We start from the raw sequence: 23,937 nt of genomic DNA, 5'->3' as shown, positions 1-23,937 counted from the left end.
AAAGTGAAATTCATAAAGGGAAACCCAAATTGTTATTAATATATGAAGAGATGCTAAACCTCACTTGTAATCAGTGTGATAATAAAATGCCTATTAGCTAATCAGAATACCACTGTCTGTTGATAGCAAGTGTTGCCAAGGATATAGAAATAATGGAAACATCATTTACTGTGAAGAAATGTAAACTAGTAGAGGCAAGAAGAAGAGCAATCTAGTGGAACTGAGAAAAATTAAAACTAAGGATATTTTATGTATTATATGATCATATTTTAATATTTTTATTAAAATATTGATAAATCCTGATTGCACCAAGTAGAATTTATACAAAATATACATTTGTGCAAATTGCCTTTATGCACACATTTTAAACAAAAGCATAATACACAAAGAAAGAAAGGAAGGAAGAAAGGAAGGAAGAAGAAAAGGAAGAAAGAAATAAAGGGAGAAAGAAATAAATATCCACATACAAGTTTGAATAGCTTTCACTTTATAAAATGATTATCTGTACAATAAATTAAAGAAAGGGGATGACCAGTAGCTAATAATAACAAATCATTGACTTTGATTATATACCTAAGTTTTATAAGCGGTGGTGGAAGTGGGCCTGGGGTGAGGAAGAAAGAGGTGAACTAGAATGTACAAGTACAGTGGTGGAAGGTTGATGGGGCTTTGGTAGTGACAAAGATACAATAACTTAGTCTCCAATGGAGACGTTACTGGGCCCGCTCGAGCAAATCGACGATCAACGGGAGGGCCTTTACCTAACTTTCTACATCAAAAGCACAAATATTGATGATACTATAACTAGCTTACCTGAACTACAATAAGAATTTTTTAAAATGAAGAAATACTGGTTTTTAAAGTGTTCTACGACTTCATAAAAATTTTTTCATTTCAGGTATCAGTGACTTAGGACATTTCTTTAGGGAGCAAGGGCTCTTATTCAAATGAACAAAGTAGGTAGTAGATTACTTTCTTAGAGAGATTTTCTTAGAGAAAATCCCATTATTGCTGGACAACATACCCCCCATTCTCAGAAACTTTTCCTAAGAGAATACATCGGACATGTAACAATTACTGAGATTCAGTCTCCCATAGGACCTCTGACAGCACTTACTGTGGGTACCTGGGAAATTAAGAGATAGCACAAGAACACTTACAGCACAACGATGAGAACCCTAGGGTCATTCCTGAGGTTAATGAAGAGGAATACTTTGTGATAGGATTGAAGAAGCAGCAGTTGGTTATTGATGGTGGTGACTGTAATGGGCACAGACAGAAAGGTAAGCTCCACAGCTTCAGTAGGACACAAGTACCAACAGAGATGCCATGGGTACAGCAATCACAGAACAAGTATATTCTAATGTAGTGAGGCTTTGAAGATAAATAAGGTGGCATCCTTTCCATCTCTGATGAATAGGAATCAAGCGGGGAAGAAATTCCTAGGCATGTGACAGTAAAATTTTGACATCTGCAATATTTGTGAGAAAGGATTATGTAAGACAAGTGATTCCCAAGACACTTACCGGACTCATCAAATAAGGGCCTCAGGAAATAGTCAATGAAGGAGAATCCAGGTAGGCAGATGTGTCCAAGAAGACTTCATAGACAAGGAAGGGTATGTGGGATTAGCACTTCCCTCACTGGGAGAACTGGTGAAAGCTGTTTCTATTCACACACAGAAAATCCCAGGTGAATTTTTTAGGATGACCATGGATTTCTTATTTTAGACACTATGGGGGAGATGCAGAAAGTTGGATATTCCAGAAGGAATTTTGTGTTTGGACTAAGATATTACTTTCTATGGGATTGGTCCTTGAAATTAGATGGTCTCACATTTGGTTGGGAAAAAATATCTAAGTCTCTTGGTCACTCTCTCAGACTTATAAGTTCCCAGGCTAGAGTATAGGTTTAGTGAAAAGTATCCCTCTTAGTGACATACATGAATTGACAATAATTTTCCTCATGTCTATGGGCCCCCATTTTCTGAAGACAAAACAGAAGAGTTGAATTATATATTTTCTAGAGTTCATGTCTTTATCAAATCAGGAACTGTGTTTGTTACTGATATGTTTTGGCTTATACCAGCAATTATCTCAGGCAATGAAGAATCATAAAATGAAGAGGACATTGAGATTTTGAATTTATTTCAGGTGGGAAATTTGGACTAAAAGAAGTGAATAATGTATAATATAATGATATGAAAAACAGGACATGATAGTTAATATCACAGCACTTAAAAAGTTGGAGAGGGAACTGAAAAAATAAATCAGTGGGTAGCGGATTTCCCTTGCGTGCAGCTGACCCAGGATTGATCCTATGCACCTCATTGGTCCCCTGAGCCCTGGCAGGAGTTACTCCTGAGCACAGAGACAGGTAATCCCTGAGCATTATTAACACTGACCCAGAAAACAAACAACAGAAAAAAAGGTGTAGAAATGTTCTTAGGGTGTTTATGCTTAAACCCCAGGTGTGAGTATAACAATGAAAATTAGCAGTTGGCAGAGGAAGCACAAGAGTGTTCTGGGCACCCGGGAAGACAATTGAGATACAGTGATCAGGACCATAGGTGAGCTTGAGAGAAGCTGAGTGTTAAATAAGTTAATAAGTATATTTTGTGCTATTATGTCAGACTGTGCCAGACGAATGATGGCTATGACTAGAGGAGAACACAGTAAAACTCTCAGTACCAGGTAGATACTGATGGAGGGACCAAGGAAACTGTAATAGCATCTAGAGAGTTACCAGCAGGAAAATACTGGATCAGAAAGGAAAACCTGTTTTCTAGTAGTGAGGTGTGACTTCAAATGTCTACATGTCTATTCCAAGCATTGGATATCATTGACACCAGTTCCTGGTGTCAGGCGTTCAACAGTATAAAAAGCTGATCCAAATTCTACAAACACTAGTGTGTGACCTTGGAACACTTCACTCAGTCTCTCAGCCACTTTTATTGTTTAGTGAAGAATTATTGCGATGGCAACTTCTAGTGCTCCTGGAGGGTATTTAGGCAGTTCCTGGGCCAGGGTTGATATAAGGAGTCACTGATTGTGAGTTCTTGTCTTCCATTGACACTATCCTACCTTCAACATGTTCTCTCCTCAGCACTGCGTGCTCTAACAGAAACACATTTTCCAGAAAATGCTCTTTTTTTCTTTTTTTGAATCACACCCAGTGATGCACAGGGATTACTCCTGGCTTTGCACTGAGGAATTACTCCCGGCAGTTCTTGGGGAACCATATGGGATGCTGGGAATCGAACTTGGGTTAGCCAGGTAACTGTGCAAGTCAAACACAGCCGTACCTGCTGTGCTATCGCTCCAGCCCCAGAAAATGTTCTTTTCTTTGGTTCAAGGTCTTCCTCTGTCCCTCTATACTCATGTCTGGTAGAACCAACCAGAGAGCCCAGTGCACTAGGTTCCTTATTGTTCTGGGGATGGTGAATGGCCCTGAGAGAACTGTGCACCCCAAATTTTCTGTCCACACTGTGAGATCTCTTCCTCTTACCTGTTAGTGTTTCTCACCCTTCTCTTCTTTCCTTGTTCCTTGGCTGGCATGGTGGGGCAAGCTGCTAATAGCATGTAGAACACAGCTTCTTCCAAGCAGCAATTCTCCTGCTTCATGTTTACCCCAAATCACTGAAGGTTTCAATCTTAAATTTTTATTTAATTTTATTTAATTTTAATTTTTTAACTGAGTCGCTGTGAGAAACATACTTACAAAGCTGCTCATGATCAGGTTTCAGTCATACAATGATTCAACACCCATCCCTCACCAGTGTCCATTTACTAGATCAGTGACTACAGTTTCCCTCCCCCTGCCCCCAGTCGGCCTCTGTGCTCTTTGGCTAGCACATTCCTCCTCTTCCTCTCCCTTTCCTTCTGTTTCTTCCTCTCTCTGCATATGAGTTTTAAAAGCCTTAAATTAATCTGCTGTTTTCCTATATGTTAAATGATGTATGATTTTTATAATTTAATTTTTATTAGTGAAACAATGATGTATGTCTTTCTCTTCCTTCTCTCTGTGTGTAAATCCCCTCCCTTCTACCTTCTACTCTCCAGCTGCTATGAGTCACTCTCAAGCCCCGAGGAATTCCTAGCTTTATTGTCTCAGTTCAGGTGAAACTTTTTTCTAGGAATCCCTCATTAAATAACAAAACCTAAATGAAAATTCTTTCCATATGCTCTCTTACAAATTTTATATATATATATATATATATATATATATGGGTTTTTAGTCTTCTTCCACCACTGCATGGGACAATAATGATAGAAAAGCAAATAAACCAGGTAAGAAACTTTTGCTCCGGGAGGAAAACTATGAAACAGTAAACATTTAAACAGATCGTATTAGCAAGTAGAGATTTACTTTTCTTTTCCTTTCTTTCTTTTTTTTTTTTGTGGGTGGAGGGGCTCACCCGACAGTGCTTAGGAATTACTCCCAGTTCTGCACTAAGCATCACCACTGCTGGGCTCAACGGACAATATGGGGTGCCAGGTCAGCCGAATGTAAGGTAAGTACCCTGCCTGCAGTACAATTGTTTCAGCAACACAAGTAGAGACTATGATTACATTATGGAGATTAACTCTGGTGTCAGTGTTACTTTTAAAAAGAGAGATGTCAGGGGCCCAGAAATGATTCAGTAATAAAGCATATGGTTCATACTTGTGTGACTGTGGAGCATAAAAGAAGCAAAATGTTAAGCAAAAGAAAAAGAGCTTAAAACATTGCTTGGGGATGGAGATAAAAGGACTATAGCATATGCCTTGCCTGTGCTAGGCTCCATGTTTGATGCCCAGTGCACTACTGGGGGCCCTCAGTTTCGTAGGTTCAGACATCACTGCATTACATTCTGATTCTCTGAATTGTCAGGCTTGATCAGCTTAGCCAAGTATTGGTAGAAGTAGGCCCTGGAGCTCCTGAGCACTGCTTGGTACTCCTACCCCAAATAGAAAAATGAAAATAAAATAAAATAGAGATGTCAAGAAAGAAGTCTTTGAGAAGTTTGAATTAAGATTTAAAATTTGATATTTAGCATTTTATACAGAATGGAATTTTATTTCTATTTCTAGTTGGTAATATTTCGATGTTTGTATTACTCCTCAGAAAACATGGTTTACAATAATGTTTATAGTTTTGTTGTACAGATTCTCTGCACCTGCACCCTAACCAAAGATCCTAAGACCCCCACCACTGTACTTTTTTTTAAATTGAATCACCGTGAACTACACTTAGAAATCTTTCATGTTTGAGTTTCAGTCATACAATGATTGAACAACCATCCCTCCACCAGTGGTACATTTTCCACCATCAATATCCCCAGTATCCCAACTGCCCCACCCCGTCCCACCCCTTCCCCTGCCTGTATGGCAGTTTCCCTCTTATTCTCTCTCTGTTTATAGGTGTTATAGTTTGCAATACAGATAATGAGAGGCCATCATGTTTGGTTCTTTATCTACTTTCAGCACACATCTATCCCGAGCAATCGCTCCAACCATAATTGGCTTAGTTATTCCTTCTCTATCCCATCTGCCTTTTCCCCAGCTCATAAGGCAGGCTTCCGAACTATGAGTAATCTTTCTGGCCCTGCCTCCACTGTCCTTGGGTGTTAGTCTCATATTATGATATTTTATATGCCACAAATGAATGCAGTCATTCTCTGTCTGTCCCTCTCTTTCTGACTCATTTCACTTAGCATGATATTCTCCATGACCATCCACTTATAAGCAAATGTCATGACTTCATCTTTCCTAGCAGCTGTATAGTATTCCATTGCATAGATGTACCAAAGTTTCTTTAACCAGTCATCTGTTCTTGGCACTCAGGTTGTTTCCAGATTTCGGCTACTGAGAACAGTGCTGTAATGAATATACAGGTGCAGATGTCATTTCTACTGCGCTTTTTTGCACCCTCGGGATATATTCCCAGAAGTGATATTGCTGGGTTATATGGAAGCTCAGTTTATAGTTTTTGAAGGAATGCCCATATTGTTTTCCAAAAAGAGTGGACCAGTCAGCATTCCCACCAACAATGAAAGAGAGTCCCTTTCTCCCCACAACTGGTTGTTTTTGTTGTTTTGGATGTGTGCCAGTAGCTGTGGTGTGAGATGTATCTCACTGTTGTTTGGATTTGCGTCTCCCTGGTGATTAGCAATATAGAGCATTTTTTCACATGCCTTTTGGCCATTTGTATTTCTTTTTTGAGAAAGCTTCTGTTCATTTCTTCTCCCCATTTTTGAATTTGATTGGAGGGTTTTTTTTCTTGTACAATTCTACTAGTGTCTTGTATATGCTGGATATTAACCCCTTATCAGATGGGTATTGGCCCCTACCACTATTCTTCCACATTCCACCCCCCCACTACCACCTCCATTATTCTTAGAACACTCTAACCAACCATCACTCCTCCTCAGGTGCTTCTCCTCCACTTGGTAGCCTCAGTTCTAACATCATAATCCAAAGGCTAATTCTCACTGGCCATTCCATTTCTTTGTTTCTCTACATAATAGATGTGAGTAAGATCATCTGTCATTTGTCCTTCTACTGAATTTTTTTGCTTAGCTAATACCCTCTCGTTCCACCCAAGAATTAGTAAAGGCAAGGAGTCATTTTTCTTAAAGTTGAGTAGTATTCTAATGCTCAGGGGTTACTCCTGACAGTGCTCAGGGGACCATATGAGATGCCGGAGATTAAACCTTTGTCTCACCTTTTTAAAAAGCCCCATTGCTGCTTCTTGCAATACTGGTTTCAAACCTATGAATTACCTAACTTTATTCCTGTCCCTGAAGCTCTATATCATTACTTCAAATATTTAATGATAATCTAACTGAATAGAGTATGTGTTCAGTTCATTGAATTTGTGCACAAAAAAAACTTCCTTCCATTTTATTACTCTTAGAGTCTCATTTGGTAGATCTTCTCTTAGTCTTTTGGGCTTTCCTTTGTATGTAAGTTCCTTATATGATTTTGGCACTTTCAGTAGTCTGGCTATATCTTTGGATTTTGTAATTATTAAGACAATGTGTCTTGAAGTTTTCTATTTGAGTTTATTTTCATTGGGAACTTTCAGCTTCTTAGATTTTGGTGCCTGAATTCCTCAACTCTGGGAAATTCTTGATGATTCCTTTAACCATTATTTCTTCATCAAATTCAGCTTCATGTTCTCAGCAGATTCTTTTTATTAAATTTTGTTTTATTTTTATAAAGTTGTCTCGCAATGTTACCTGACCCACTTGAGCAAATCAATGAACAATGGGAGGATAGTGACAGTGACAGTAAACAATAATTTATTACATTCAATATTACAACACCAATTCCACTACCATTACATCTTCCCACAACCATATTTTGAATTTTTCCACGCAGACCCACAAAGCCTGCCTCCAAAACAGGATCTAAATAATTTATTTTGTATTGCTTGTTATGAATAATCCACTAAAAATGATCAAAACAAGTTTTTAAGAGCAAAGTGTGTGAAGATTGATGTATCTCAATCTGGAGCCATAAAACCCTTATTTAAGAGATTAATAACATGTTGTTAAAGGTTGAGCCTTGTGTGTGAATACACACACATATATTATATATATATATATATATATATATATATAGTGTTCTACTTTGCACCCCATCAAATATGGTGTGCTACTCTTGGTATCAGTGGCGTAGAGTATGAAATGTGTAGCCGTGTTCTGAAAGCTGCAGGAATTCTAAAAATTTAAATGACTTCATACAGCTGGAGTTAATTTTTTTAACTGGAGGATGACTTTGAGGTCCTGAGGCTTATCTGCAACTTCTTGTTCTCTTCTGAGACTTATTTGTGAGTTTCTGGATCAGGGCCAATAATGAACTTTTATGGCACCAAAGGCAGTTTGTGGGCATCACTGCCAGACTCTTGAAAGAACAGGGAGATGGGGGAGGAGGGGCAGGTTGGTCACCCATTACGACTCCATGCAAGCCTGGAGATTTCAGTCACAATACCTGCATACCTGAGTTTTTCAGCAGATCCACCCATGGATGAGGCTCATCTGATCCTGTGGAAATCAGCTGTGAGCTTGATGTGATTTAGTTCTGGAGGTTTTCGGCTGCTGGGTCTCCCAGATGATTCTTACATTGTTTCTGAACTGATCTCATAGTTCTCTAGTGTGCTGTTCATTTCTGTTCAGATTATTTTCCACTTTCTGTTGTTTTCTAGCAGTTTCCTCCTTCATCTTGGAGCTCACCGATTTTTCACTTGCTATGAATCTGCTGTTCAGAACTTCTGTTGAGTTTCTTTTATGTCACCTACCATCCTCTTGATGCTCCTTGTAGTTTTCTCCTTTCAACACTCATCCTTTCTTAAACTTCACTGGTTTTGCTAATGACCTGAACCATTGTTTCTTTGAATTCATTAAATATCCCCACAAGGTGTCACTAAAGTCATTGTCTGGGGTTTACTGAACACTGTGGTACTGGGTGAACCTTCTGTGTTCTAACTTGCTGGGTTTTCCATGTCTTTCCCAATGGGTGTGCTGTGCTCTTGCTGAGCCGTGATCAGTGAAGGTCAGAGAATACTCCTCATCTCAAATAGGCCTTGGAGTTGTCATACAGAACCTCCATCTAATTGGACTGGTGGTATAAGAGCAGAGGTTCAGGAGCTGTGGAACTGAGCCCATTGAAATGGTGGAGGTTGGGTGGGGAGGCTGCCAGGTTTAGATGGAAAGGAGGGGAATCCACATGCCTTTGGAAAAATGCCTCGGAGTTGTCAACTGGGAGATCCATTTACTTGGAAGGGTGAAACAGCAAGCAGAAGTTCAGGAGCAGGGGAGCTGGGCCCATTGAAACGACAAGAGATAGGGCATGGAGGCTCTCTTGTCTTTTTTGGTATAGAGATAATGCCAGACCCATGACAAGTTTTTCTTTTTTTTTAAATTGAGTCACTGTGAGACAGTTACAAAACTGTTCGAGATTGGGTATCAGTCATACAATGATCCAACACCAATCCCTCCACCAGTGTTTGTTTCCTACCACCGATAACCCCAGTTTCCCTCCCACCCCCCCTTCCAAGCTGTCTCTGTGGGTCTATGGCAGGCACTTTCCTTCTCTCTCTCTCTCCCTCTCTCTTTCCTTCTGGGCACTATGGGCTGAAACACAGATACTGAGAAATTCGTATGTTTGTTCCTTTACCTACTTCATGACAAGTTTTTGAAAATATTATCTCTTCTTTAATTATTTGGAAGAACTTCAAGGTCAATATTAGGTCATAAAACACTTTGGTTTTAGCTGCATTACTAATCAACATTGTTTACAAGAGTGTACGATTTGGGATGTTTTGGGAGTTTATTGTTACCAAAGCATGCCCACAACCAAAATGCCAGTGACACTTCAGAACAGTCTATAGAACTCTTCCTTTATACTTCCCTGTGGTTAGGAATTCCTGTACTATGTTGAACAATACTGACAAGAGTGGAAATCCTTGCATTGTGCCTAATCTTAGAGAAGAGTATTTCAGTTTTCACAATGGAGATATTCTACTTTTCAGGTGAAATAAAAATCACCAGATAAATATCACTTTCTGGAATTATTTACAGGCATGTTTCATAACTGCTTCAATTTTCTTTCTTGTAATACAGATTTTTTATATTCTTCCAATTAAGTCTTGGAAAGTTGTCGGCATCTAAGAATGTTTCCATTTATTCTAGATTATTCAATTTATTGACCTGAAGCTGTTCATAGTAATCTCTTGGATTCACTGGATTTCTGTATTTGTTATAACATCTCCCCTCTTATTTCTGACTCTATTTTAAATTAAAATATTTTATTATTATTATTATTTTGGGCTGGAGTGATAGCACAGCAGGTAGGGTGTTTGTGGCCGACCCGGGTTCTATTCCTCTGTCCTTCTCGGAGAGTCCAGCAAGTTACTGAGAGTATCCCACCTGCATGCCAGAGCCTAGCAAGCTCCCTGTGGCATATTTGATATGCTAAAAACAGTAACAAGTCTCACAAGGGAGACATTACTGGTGCCTGCTTGAGCACAACGAGAGGACAGTGCTACAGTGCTATTATTATTTTAGTTGGGAGCCAGGAATTACCTTGAACATCTCTGCACTCAGGAATCACTCCTGGCAGTGCTTGGGGACGATGTGAAATGCTCAGGATAAAGCTCAGGTTGGCCCTGTGCAAGGCAAGTGTCCTTGCCCTTATCCTCTATACTATGTCCCTCGCCCCCTATTTTATTTTTTAAGAAGGATTTTCTCTTTCTCTTTTTATAGCGAATCTAGCTAAAGATTTGTCACTGCTGTTTATCCTTTTGAAGAAACTTTTCTTGGTATTAAAAGTAGTTAGTGGGAGGACACTGGCTTGAACTACCTTTTGAGTTCTCATTTATTTTTGCATTAATATTTCTTATTTAATTCTCTTCACTGAACTTTGGTTTCAATTTTTCTTAGACTTAAAAATTTCCTTTTGATTCTGTATTAGATACATTAGTTAAGACTTTTCTTGTTTCACATCATGTCATTTATTGCTATAAATTCCTCTATTTCTACTTTTTGCTTCATCAGTTGTTTCTGATAGGATGTCTAAATGTCTGTTTTCAGGTAGTGAGAAATTTCTACTTCATTTCCTCATCAACAAATTAGTTATTCACTTTTTTGTTTTATAGCATTTACATTCATGCTTTTCCAATTAACTTTTTGTCATTATATAAAATTTTAATTCTTACCATTGTGATAATCAGGAATTTACATTTTTTCTTTACTCTTTCTTCTTCCATATATTTGCCTTTTCCACATAACTATGTAATATTTTATAGCTTACTTTGCATCTTTATTCCTAAATTCTGAACTTAATTTGTATAGTCTATATATTCAACTCTTATATGTCTATATATTGAATACATGTTTATATATTCAATATTTTTTCACTAGCCCTTTTGCTATGGTAGCATCAAGCCTTTGATTATCTAATTCTCGGACATTCGTTTTCCCAAGAAGGGTTATAGAAACAATATTTCTCATTACTCATGGCTCATATACAAAAGGCAGAGATTGGTATAAAAAACAGTGGCTGGTTTTATATTTTTTAATTTGTTAGGTGTTTTTCTTACTTCATAGCATTGAAAGTTGAGAGCCAGACTAATGCCAACCTAATCTTTTATCATTGTTTCTTTTCCCCTTGATTTTATGTGAGAGAGAAGGGACTCTGGTTGCTGAAAGATTCTTGTGCTGGAGAGATAGTACAGATAATACTATCTGAGAGATGCTATATTGCCTTGCCTGACTTCAGCCAACCCTGATTCAATCTCTGGCACTGTGTATGGTCCTCTGAATACAGACAGCAGTCATTCCTGAGCACAGAGCCAGAAGTAGCTCCTGAGCACTACTGAATGTGGTCTAACAATCTCTCTCCCCACTCCCAACCAGATATATCTTTTTTAAAAGTTCTTATGAACTCAAAATTCAATTTTTGTATCATCTAGTATTAATTTAATATCAATTTTGTATTTTGTATCAATTTTATATCAATTTCCCCAGGTATATGATTTATTTATTCAATGTGTAGAAAACATCTAGTTGCACAATATTCTTTAAATCATAATCTTAATATTTCTGACATTTCTCAGTTGTCTTCTTTGGAGAATCTGGTATTAATATACTGAATATTATTTGTTGACTTTCTATACTCATTTAATGTTACATAACTAAAATTTTTATTCTTTGCTTTCTTATTTCTATTATTTTATTCTTTACAATATTATTGAATAATTTGGGGGTCACGGAGGTAGTAAAACAATCAGACAATTACCTTGCATGTGGTTGACTGAATTTGATCCCTGGCACCATATATATTTCTCCAGCACTGCCAAGAGTAATTCCTGATTGCAGAAACCATATAGGAACCATATGGGAACCATATGGGATGCTTCAAATCAAACCCAGGTTGGCAGAGTGTAAGGCAAATGCCCTACCCAATGTACTATCGTCCAGCCCCAATGTCCTCCTACTTTCAATAGGGGAAAGTTTCTTCCCAATGGTAGAATATCACATGTCTAAGCCTTATGAAGTGAAAATAGATTTAATTTGGGGAGACTATTTAAAGTTACTTGATGAACACAGCTGACACATGTTATCGAACTTGGTCTTTTTCAGTAGCAAAGGTAATTTTTGTTTTTCTTCATCTCAATGATGTTCTCATATTTAAGTCTGAGTTGGCTCCAAACACAAAAAGGGAATTCTATTTTCAACGTTCCTAATATCACTTTTTTTCTCAGAGACTTACTGGCTTTTTATTGAATATTGGATAAAGTTCAGGATTCTTCCCATGCTATGCATCCCCAGACTTCACGCTTAGTTCTCTTTTCAGCTTTTAAATCCCTCCTTTGCTTCATGCTCAAAGACCCTCCTCTATATCCCTGAATGTGATCTAGATTCCAACAGGATGCTTTTGTTAGAACATCCTACAATTTTTTTTTTATTAGTGAAACACCATGAGGTACAGTTGTAGATTTACAAATTTTTGTGCTTGGATCTCGGTCATACCACGATCAAATACCCATCCCTCCACCAGTGCCCATTTTCCACCACCAGGATAATATCCCTCCCCCCCATCCTCCCATCCCCCCATCCCCCCCTGCCACTGTGGCAGGGCATTCCCCCCTGTTCTCTCTCTCCTCCTGGGCGCTGTGATCAGCCAAAGAGGCATTGAGTGGCGAACATGTTCAGTCCAGTCTACTTTCAACCTGCATCTCCCCTCCTGGGAGGATCCTCCAAACACCCTCCACTTGGTGTTCCCCTTTCTATCTGAATTGTCCTTTCCCCTAGAATACCCAGCTGGCCTCTAAGTTATGGAGTAATTCTCCTGGAGAACATCCTACAATTTTAGTTGAATAGTTTGCCTCAATAATCTGTTCAACCATATGGCTGCCTACAGCTACATTTATTGCCCGAGAAAGTTTTTCTTTCCTACTTCCATCTAATTTTGATAGAACTGTATATGCATGTGCATGTGCATTAGGAATGGGATGGGGACACATAATGTTTGAGATGTTGTGAACTAGCAATTATATTTTCTGCTTTATCTAATATACTTAGTTTCATAATTTTCCAACTAGCTACTTTATTATTATAATGGTTTTTTGACAGAAGAAATAACTTATGGCTGTATCCATAATATATTCTGTGATTATAGATCAGGATATGAAATACTGAAGTCTTAGAGAATTGAGGGCAGTTGAATGGTGAAAGAATATGAACAAAATGTTCACATGTAGGGTGCTTGTCTTGCATGCTACCAACCCAGGTTATATCCACAGAACTCCATTTAATACCCCAAGCCCTCCAGAAGTGATTTCTGAGTTCAGAACCAAGAGTAAGCACTGAAAACCACTGGGTATGGCAAAAAAAAGAAAGAAAGAAAAGAAATCTTAATTAGTATAGAAAAGTAAAACAAGAAATTGATTCCAAATCTTGTAAATTGTATTCCATTCCAAACATAATTTACTTAGTAGATTTAATTTCCTTAAAAGTAAGTAGTATATAATTCGGAATCTAAAATACATTAAGGATATACCTTTTCTTTTTTTTCAGGTTACAAAGATGTCATATTCATCAACATTTTAGAGTGAAATATGTTTATGGAACTTTAATATATTTCAATTAAATTCTCTTACCCTGACCCTGAGCTCATGGCAGGAGGGAACCAGAGCAACAGCTTTGGTTTCCTCCTCTGGGGACTCTCAGAACAACCAGAGCAGCAGCGCATCCTCTTCCTAGTGTTCCTGTGTATGTACCTGGTCACCGTAACTGGCAACCTGCTCATCATCCTGGCCATTTATACTGATAAGCACCTCCACATGCCCATGTATTTCTTCCTTGCCAGTCTATCATGTGCAGACATCCTCTTCACCTCCACTACTGTGCCCAAGGTCCTAGTGAACATCCAGACCCAGAGTAGGTCCATCTCCTATGCAGGATGCCTGGCTCAACTCTACTTCTTCTTGACATTTGGGGATATGGACAGCTTCCTCCTGGCCACGATGGCCTATGACCGCTACGTGGCCATCTGCCACCCTCTCCACTACACAATGATCATGAGCCCCCGGCGCTGCACCCTTCTAATTACCATCTGTTGGATTCTCACGAATATTCTTGCCATGCCACACACCTTCCTCATGTTGAGACTTTCCTTCTGCCCCAACAAAATCATTCCTGACTTCTTCTGTGATTTGGTGCCCCTGATGAAGGTGTCTTGCTCTGACACTAAGGTCAATGAACTATTGCTGTTCTATTTGGGAGGAGCAGTACTTGTTATTCCCTTTATACTTATCCTCATCTCTTATATCCGCATTTTTGCAGCCATCCTCAAGGTACCCTCAGCCCAGGGGAGGCGCAAAGCCTTTTCCACCTGTGGGTCCCACCTTGCTGTTGTTGCTCTGTTCTTTGGAACGGTGTTCAGGGCTTATCTGTTCCCCTCATCTTCTTCCTCCAACTCAGTAGAAGGGGACACAGCAGCTGCAGTCATGTACGCAGTGGTGACACCCATGCTAAACCCATTCATTTACAGCTTGAGAAACAAGGACATGAAGGGAGCCTTAGGGAGACTTTTAAGAGGCAAAATCTCATTAACTTGAAGATGCACTAACTCCTGAAAACTAGTCATCTGCTGTGCACTTCGATGAGGAACTTCAGAGAAATTTATTCCTCAATCCTCATAGTTTTGGATTTCTATGATAATTTTCCTCCTTGAATCCACCATATGAGTTAATATTAGACGGGAAAGTCAGAAGTTTGCATCATCCTAAAGTTAGTCTTTTGAGTTACTTATTTAATCTGATATTTGTCTTGGAAACAACTTTTGACAGAAGGAAGAGATTTGGCATCATGATGTTTCTTAGGTTTTGTAGATATTCATGTTATTTCATTAAAACTAAATCAGTGTCTTTAGGGGCAGGAATGATAACACAGCAGGTAGTGCGTTTGCCTTGAACGCAACCTGATCCAGGTTCAATTCCCTGCATCCCACAGGGTCACCTGGGCATGGCCAGGAATATTTTCTGAGTGCATGAACCAGGAATAACCCCTGTGCATCGCTGGGTGTAGCCCAAAAAGCAAGCAAGCAAGCAAACAAACAAACAAAAAACCCTAAATCAGTGTCTTTTAAGAGGGTGTGTTCATTATCAAAGGATTATGCATAAAGTAAATATTGGATGTCCAATAGTTTGTAACTTCATTAAACCAATATGTTTCTTTCACCAAAAAATTATAGACAGAGTCACGTCCATGAACCACCTCCGCGCCACATAAGCTCATCTACTGGAGTTTCTCCAAGAATCCTAAGTAAATCTCGAAAGGGATCAACTTTCCCCAAAATACTTTTCTAGGATACCTTCTCAGACTGAGATATCCAGGGCACACTGGAGGAGGGCCGGTCAGTCCAGTGCCTGTCCAAACAGAGTCCCTGACAGCCGCTTGCTCACACACTGCAAAGTCGCCGCCATGCCTCTGGCTGAACTCAATTGTCTTGGAACCAAGTCTCACCCAGAAATTAACCCGCTGAAAATTCAGATATGTGGAACTTTGCGACTGAAATTTCTTGGCTTTCTCTGGGCCGGAATGGACGACTTCCCATCCTTAGTATCTCAGACTTGTGAAGCATGTGCTCTATCCCTGGCTACATCTCCATTCTAAAGAAGGCATTTTTACTTAATTTGTTTCAGAATAAATCTCTTTGTCTGTAAATGAAGCTAGTGGTTTCTACTTAAAAATATAATAGTAGGCTGGTGAGATAGCACAGCAGGTCTGGAGCTATTCTGGCATGCCGCCAACCTAGGTTTGACCCCTAGCATCCTATATGGTGCCCTGAACTTGCCAGGAGTGACCCCTGAGCACACAGTTAGGAGTATGACCTGAGTACAACCAGATGTGGTTCCAAAACTTAATCACTTAATCACTTAACTTCCCGTTAGTCGTCGATTTGCTCGAGCGGGCGCCAGTAACGTCTCCATTTGTCCCTGTCGCGTGCTAGTGTAGCCCAATGGCATCTGTTCGCTCCGGGAACATGGAGGGCCTCAAACCGATCGTTCATGATCTTGACAAAGAAGTCTGACCATCTGGTAGGTGGGCGGCCACGCGGTCTCTTGACATCTCGTGGAATCCAATCAGTAACAGCTCTAGTCCAACGGTCGTCTTTAAATCTCATTACGTGACCAGCCCATCTGATTTTCGACACCTTGGCATATGAGACAGCGTCCCTGATCCTTGATCGTCGACGGATGTCAGAACTCCGGATTCGTTCTCTCTTTTGAGTGAAACGTGTTATTCCAAGCATAGCTCTTTCTATTCTTCTTTGGGAGACCTGAATGGCGTTCTCATCTTGTTTGCGTAGGGCCCAGGTCTCTGAGGCATATATTAATGCAGGAAGAACAGTGGAATCAAAGAGATGTGCCCGGAGCCGGAGGTTCTTCGTCCTCTTAGCTATTTCTTCGACGTTCTTGAAGGCGTTCCAAGCCGCTCTCTTCCTCCTGCGCAGCTCGGGTGCCAGGTCATTTGTCATGTTGACCTCTCGACCTAGGTACACATAGCTGTTGCATTCGGAGATGGTCGTTCCATTGAGAGCGAATGGGGCGTCAGGAACAAGGCTGTTTCTCATAAACATTGTCTTCGTAAGATTCAGCTGTAGTCCTACCTTTCCACACTCACGGTCAAAGTCGGCCAGCATTTGTGCCGCTTGGCTGATGTTTGGTGTTATTAAAACAATGTCATCAGCAAAGCGGAGGTGGTGTAGTTGCCGACCATCTATCTTCACTCCCATTCCTTCCCATTCCAGTCGTCGCATGATGTTCTCGAGGGTGGCACTGAAGAGTTTCGGTGAAATGGTATCACCCTGCCGCACCCCTCTCTTGACATCAACGATCACTTCTTTGTAGAATGGTGAGATCCTGGTAGTGAATCCGCAATACAGCTCACGGAGGATCCTGATGTATTGGGCTTGAATGCCCTGATTGGCTAGGGCTTCAATGACCGCTTCCGTCTCAACAGAATCAAAGGCCTTCTTTAAATCAATGAACGTTAAGCAGAGCGGCATCTTGAACTCCCGAGAAACCTCAATGAGCTTGGTTACCGTGTGGATATGGACGATGGTGCTGAATCCTTTGCGGAACCCTGCTTGCTCGCATGGTTGTCCTTCATCTAGTGTTCTGCCAATCCTATTCAGGATGACTCGAGTGAACAGCTTGTAGATGACAGACAATAGGCAGATCGGGCGATAGTTGCCAATGTCATGGATGTCTCCCTTCTTGAACAGTAGTACGGTCCTGCTGGTTTTCCACTGGGACGGAACCTTGCATTCAGACAGGTAGCGAGTGAAGAGTCGAGCCAGTGTATTGATGAGTACTGACGGCAGGTTCTTCAGGTGTTCAGGTCTGACCTTGTCTGGGCCGGGTGCTGTTTGCTTCTTTACCAACGAAATGGCGTGTCGGATTTCGGAAGGGAGAACGTTAGGAACGACATACCCATCCTGTGGAATTTGGTATGTCGGCAAGTGGACATGGCTATCGAAGAGATTTGAGTAGAAGTCATGGATAATCTTCTCCATTGCCGTTCTGGAGGATGTGATGGATCCATCAGGACGTCGGAGGGCAGTCATCTTGGTCTTATAGTTGGCGAAGGACAGGCGGGCGTTACGAATACTTTTCCCGGCTTCTGCTGCATCTATCAGTACTTCTGCTCTTCTCTCTTTGAGGTCTTCCTTGATCGCATCTCTGCACTGCTTTGCAAGCTCGGACGTTAGCTTGAGGTTGCCTGAGGCATGCGCCAAACCACGCTGGCGAATTAGCTCAAGAGTTTTCGAAGATAGGCGACTTTTTGTGGCTATCTCTCTCTTGGCGTTCCTCGCACATTCATGGAGGTGCTGAACCAGTCGATCGTATTCCTCGTCAATGTTGTCAACAATGGCATCTTCCCATGTTGCCGCAATAGTACCAAAGAGTTCCCAGTTGGTGGTCATTCTGGGAGTTCTCTTTTTGAACTTTGCAGCCCTTTCTCCCCGCTCTGTGAAGTAGAATTTTGCACGAAGGAGACGGTGGTCCGATCCCGTTCGAAATTTTGGGACAACAGCGACATCAGTCAGGCAAAACCGTCGATTGAATATGATGTGGTCTATTTCGTTGTGGAATCGTCCACCGGGAGACTCCCATGTCCATCGTTTAGATTCTGCCTTCTGGAACTGTGAGTTACCATGAATGGTCTTGGTCGACATGATGAACTCAGACAGTTCCAAAACAAAAACAAAAAAACAAAACAAAATGTAATGGGAAGGCTCACGGTCACGGTCCTTCCGTTGTTCATCGATTTGCTCGAATGGGCCCAGCAACGTCCCCATCATGAGACTTGTTGTTACTGTGTTTGGCATATCGAATACATCACGGGTAGCTTGCCAGGCTCTGCCGTGCAGGTGAGATACTCTCGGTAGCTTGCCGGGCTCTCCGAGAGGGGCGGAGGAATCGAACTTGGGTGGCCATGTTGGCTGCGTGCAAGGCAAATGCCCTACTGCTGTGCTATCGCTCCAGCCCTAATGGGAAGGTTAAGTACGGTAAAATAACTATGAAATTTTCTCTGAAAAGCAAGATCTCAAGCTATGTTTATTACTATTCACAATTGTTTAGTAAATATCAATCTTTGAATTTCAAAGATTCTAGGATATAACATTTTATGGGTCTAGTAATTGTGCATGAGTCAGAGTAGCACTTAAATATTCCAATACTCAAAATTATACCTTTTTGGTATAATTAACATCAGTCATATATAAGTTTGCTTTGTTCTTTTGATCTTTCATGTTCTAAGATGAAACTTAGGTGAAGCTTCTCTCTATTTTTATCTTTAATCTCTACATATTTTATGTGGTTTTTTTGAAGAATGTTTTAATTACTATTTTTATTTTTATGGGAGCCAGATTTTGACTATTGAAAATAATACTGCAACGTATACTGGTGTACAAAATCTTTTAAATTTAGGGTGTTTTTTTTTAAAGCTTGGTAAGAGAGATACCTAGTAGTGGAATTGCTAGATCATATATTAATCTAGTTTTACTTTTAAAAATGCTATGATTTGATTTTATAGAGCCTGAATTGTTTACCTTACCATTGCTACTGAAGGAGGATTCCCTGGTTTTCACAACCTCTTGAGTACTTGTTGTTTGTGGTCATTACCACTGGTATGGAGTGATGTCTCATTGTTTGGTTTGACTTTTGGTGGGGGGAGGATTATCTGGTTCATGCACTCAGGAATTATTCCTGGCGGTGCTCAGGGGACTGTATGGGATGCTGGGAATTGAACCCAGGTTGGCCGCGTGCAAGGCAAACGCCCTACATGCTATGCTATCACTCCAGCCCCTTGATTTGACATTTCATTCATAATCAATGAAGTAAATATTATTTAGTGTGCCTGTTGGGTGGAGTATTTTGGTTTTTTTTAATGTGTATTATCATAGCTTCTGTTAATAGTGATAGATTTTCATTCTAAGTTCCTTTTATTTAATTTTTTAATTAATTGTCTTGACTAAAACTTACAAGCACTATTGAATAATAGTGTTGCGAGTAGACATTCTTGTACTATAGTTGATATTAGAGGAAGTATTTAGCTTTTTTACTGTTGACTGTATTAATTAGTCATCTCCTTTATTAAACTGTCGAAATAGAATTTGTTACATTTCACAGGAGTGTAAAATGTTGGGTTGGAGAGATATTAGAGGAGGCATCATGCTCTCCTTGGATGCAGCTGATGGTGGTTGAAATTCTGGCACTACATATAGAGCCTATGGATCCAGGAATAGAGCAGTGCCGGGTGTGATCCAAACCTTCCCTCAAAGACTGTAAAACATTTATGTTTTGTGTGTGCATGTATACCATGCCTACTACCAAAGTGTCAATAACCTTTATAACACTTCTTAAGACACTTTTCTTCCAATGAAGGTGATATAGAATCTTCTGTTCCTACGATTTGGTTTTTGGTATGGGATAGGTCTTTTTTGTAAACTCTGAGTTTCCTGGATTGGATCAGCTCCCTCCCACATTTTGGAGAAGTTATGAGAAATTATCAAATGTTAAAGGGTTCAAATATGGTTTGCACCATGGGAACACCTGCAAGGGTGATTAGAGGTCACCCTAAAAGCCTCTATCCCTCTCGGAGAGCCTAAAATGCTACCGAGAATTACCCACCCACAAGGCAGAGCCTGGCAAGTTATCTGTGGCGTATTCAGTATGCCAAACCAGTAAATACAATGGGTCTCATTCCCCTGACCCTGAAGGAGCCACCAATACGGCAGCATTAAGAAGGATTAGGAAGGAGAGGCTGATAAAATCTCAAGGCTGAACTAGGCTGCCAAAATGAAGAAGGACAAAAATGACTGTCTGTACTTTCAATGCACATACACTGGCATTGGATGCATCCATTGAGGACCTGATGGTGCAAGTGCTAAAGATCAAGTACAACATCATTGGTCTGACTGAGATGAGAAGGTATCAATCACATCACTCCAGCTTCGACACTGGAGAAGAACTGTTCCTCAGAACATGAGACAAGAGAAGTGCTGGTGGTGTCGCTGTCCTTGTCAACACGAACTTGGCCCTGAGCATTGATTCATTCGAATGCCTAACAACCCGAATCGGACAATTACACTTGAATAGATGTGGCTCACTGCTGGCAGTTTCTATCTTTGTTGTCTATGCACCAACATCCAATTATGATGAAGGAGAAATTCAGAAGTTCTACATGGAGCTGGAGAAGTACTATCAAGAAGACCACACCTTCTGTGAGATCACTATTGGTGATTTTAATGCCAAGATAGGACAGAGAAGATCAGACGAAGAACTCCACATCAGACCCATGGCCTTGAATGGAATGAACAGAGTGAGAGACTGTCTGAGTTCATCATGTCGACCAAGACCATCCATTGTAACTCACAGTTCCAGAAGACCTAACCATGGGAGTTTCCCGGTGGACGATTCCACAACGAAATTGGCCACATCATATTCAATGGACAGTTTTGCCTGACGGATGTCACTGTTGTCCCAAAATTCCAAACGGGATCGGACTACCATCTCCTTCATGCAAAATTTTACTTCACAGAGCGGGGAGAAAGGGCTGCAAAGTTTAAGAAGAGAACTTCCAAAACAACCACCAACTGGGAGCTCTTTGACACCATTGCGGCAACATGGGAAGATGCCGTCATTGACAACATTGATGAAGAATAAGATCGACTGGTTTAGCACCTCCATGATTGTGTGAGGAAGGCTGAGAGAGAGATTGCCACAAAAAGACACCTGCCTTCGAAAACTCTGAGTTCATTCACCAATGTGGCTTGGCGAAAGCCTCAGGCAACTGCAAGTGAACGTCAGAGCTCGCAAAGCAGAGCAGAGAAGCCATAAAGGAAGACCTCAGGGAGAGAAGAGCAGCAGTGCTAGCAGATGTGGCAGAAGCTGGGAAAAGCATTTGCAATGCCCGCCTGTCTTTCACCAACTACAAGACCAAGATGACTGCCCTCCGATGTTCTGATGGATCTATCACATCTTCCAGAAGGGCAATGGAGAAAATTATCCATGACTTCTACTCAGATCTCTTTGATAGCCACATCCACCTGCCCACGTACCAAAATCCACAGGATGGATATGTCATTCCCAAATGTTCTCCCTTCCAAAATCCGACATGCCATTTTGTCAGTAAAGAAGCAAACAGCACCAGGCCCAGACAAGGTTAGACCTGAACAGCTGAAGAACCTGCTGTCAGTACTTATCAATACACTGGCTCAGCTCTTCACATGCTCTCTGTCTGAATGCAAGGTTCCATCCCAGTGGAAAACCAGCAAGACTGTACTACTCTACAAGAAGGGAGACATCCACAACATTGGCAACTATCGCCTGATCTGCCTGTTGTCTGTCGACTACAAGCCGTTAACTTGAATCATCATGAATAGGATTGGCAGAACACTAGATGAAGGACAACCATGTGAGCACACCGGGTTCCACAAAGGATTCAGGCTGATCAACCATATCCACAAGATAACCAAGCTCATTGAGGTTTCTCAGGAATTCAAGATGCCGCTCTGTCTAACGTTCGTTGATTTAAAGAAGGCCTTTGATTCTGTTGAGATTGAAGCGGTCGTTGAGGCCCTAGCCAAACAGGGCATTCAAACTTAATACATCAGGATCCTCCGTGAGCTATATTGTGGATTCACTACCAGGATCTCACCATTCTACAGGAAGGTGATCATTGACATCAAGAGAGGGGTTCGGCAGGGTGACACCATTTCACTGAAACTCTTCAGTGCCACCCTCGAGAATGTCATGTGATGACTAGAATGGGAAGGAAAGGGAGTGAAGATAGACGGTCAGCAACTACACCACCTCCACTTCGCTGATGACATCATTCTAATAATACCGAACATTAGTCAAGTGGCACAAATGCTGGCTGACTTCGACTGTGAGTGTGAAAAGGTCGAATTCCGCTAAAATTCATGAAGACAATGTTCATGAGAAACAGTCTCGTTCCTGACATTCCATTCGCTCTCAATGGAACGACCATCTCCAAATGCAACAGTTATGTGTACCTCGGTCAAGACGTCAACATGACGAATGACCTGGCACCTGAGTTGCACAGGAGGAAGAGAGTGGCTTGGAATACCTTCAAGGCATCAAAGAAATAGCTAAGAGGATAAAGAACCTCCGGCTCTGGGCACATCTCTTAGATTTCACTGTTCTTCCTGAATTAACATATGTCTCAGAGACCTGGGCCCTATGAAAACAGGATGAGAATGCTATTTGGGTCTCCCAAAGAGGAATTACAAGAACTATGCTTGGAGTATCACGCTTCACTCAAATGAGAGAAAGAATCCGGAGTTCCGACCTCAGTCGACGATCAAGAATCAGGGACGCTTTCTTGTTTGCCAAGCCATCGAAAATCTGATGGGATGGTCACATAATGAGATTTGGAGACGACCACTGGACTAGAACCATTACCGACTGGATTCCATGGGACATCAAACGTTTGCGTGGCTGCCTACCTACGAGATGGTCAGACTTCTTGAATGATGGGTTTGAGGCTCTTCACGTTCCTAGAACGAGCAGATGCCATTGGGCTACACTAGCACACGACAAGGACAAATGGAGATGTTACTGGCGCCCACTCGAGCAAATTGATGCATAATGGGATGTCAAGTGATCAAGTGATGAGCAATTAGATTTTTAACATAAAATTCTGCCCCTGTTTATCTCTTTTATCTTTCTGGATCTCTGAACTTGATGCTGTACCATAAATATCACTTTTTGCTCTTTATGGGTGCCTTATGATGCCCATCTTCATGCTTACTGATTTGAACATCAGCTTTGTTAAGTTTACGGTTAGGGCCTTATATGGTCTATTTAGATTAATTCTCAGATTCTTTAGTTCTATGGTTTTTGTTGCAACATACACATATCTTCTATCTTTGTAAAACTCTCGATTCATTCATCCATCTGCTCCCCTAATTTCAGTATCATTATAATTGTTGTTTTGAGGTCTTCTTGGGGAGTTTACTTAATTATGTTACATAAGTAATTTCCTCCCAGAGTTTTGCCTAAATAATCAGTTGGTGCGGGGGGCCCGCAAAACCACTCTCCGGCCCGCAGAGGTGGCCCTAGGATCCGTAGGTGCAGGGAAGGACCGACCGAATGAACACAAGACACAAGAGACAGGATGCAGTTCAGAAACAGAGAGAAAAAGGGACAGACTTTATTGGGGGCAATCAGGGTATATATCCATTAGTGAGGCAGCTACACAAAAGGTCGTGCCCATATATGGTTAGGAAGGTTTGTTTTCACATATCAAGCATAAAGTTTATGCGTATCTTGTACCAGACACGAGGTAGTTACACAAAGGGCCATGCCCATATGATTTATAAAATTTACATGCATCACGTACCAGACACAAGA

General features: G+C 40.8%; 1 protein-coding gene across 1 annotated transcript; it reads left to right on the top strand.

The window, feature by feature from the left end:
- The first annotated feature begins 13,662 nt into the window (after window positions 1–13,662).
- On the top strand, window positions 13,663–14,607 carry LOC130035950 (olfactory receptor 1P1-like). Its single transcript, XM_056127894.1, has one exon. The coding sequence runs from the start codon at window positions 13,663–13,665 to the stop codon at window positions 14,605–14,607; it is 945 nt and encodes a 314-aa protein (XP_055983869.1).
- The last annotated feature ends 9,330 nt before the right edge of the window (window positions 14,608–23,937 follow it).

The sequence above is a fragment of the Sorex fumeus genome, unplaced genomic scaffold (assembly GCF_029834395.1).
Source record: "Sorex fumeus unplaced genomic scaffold, SorFum_2.1 ptg000063l, whole genome shotgun sequence".
Classification (NCBI taxonomy): Eukaryota; Metazoa; Chordata; class Mammalia; order Eulipotyphla; family Soricidae; genus Sorex; species Sorex fumeus.
Note: the sequence above shows the minus strand (reverse complement) of the source record. Positions and strands in the feature narration are given on the sequence as shown.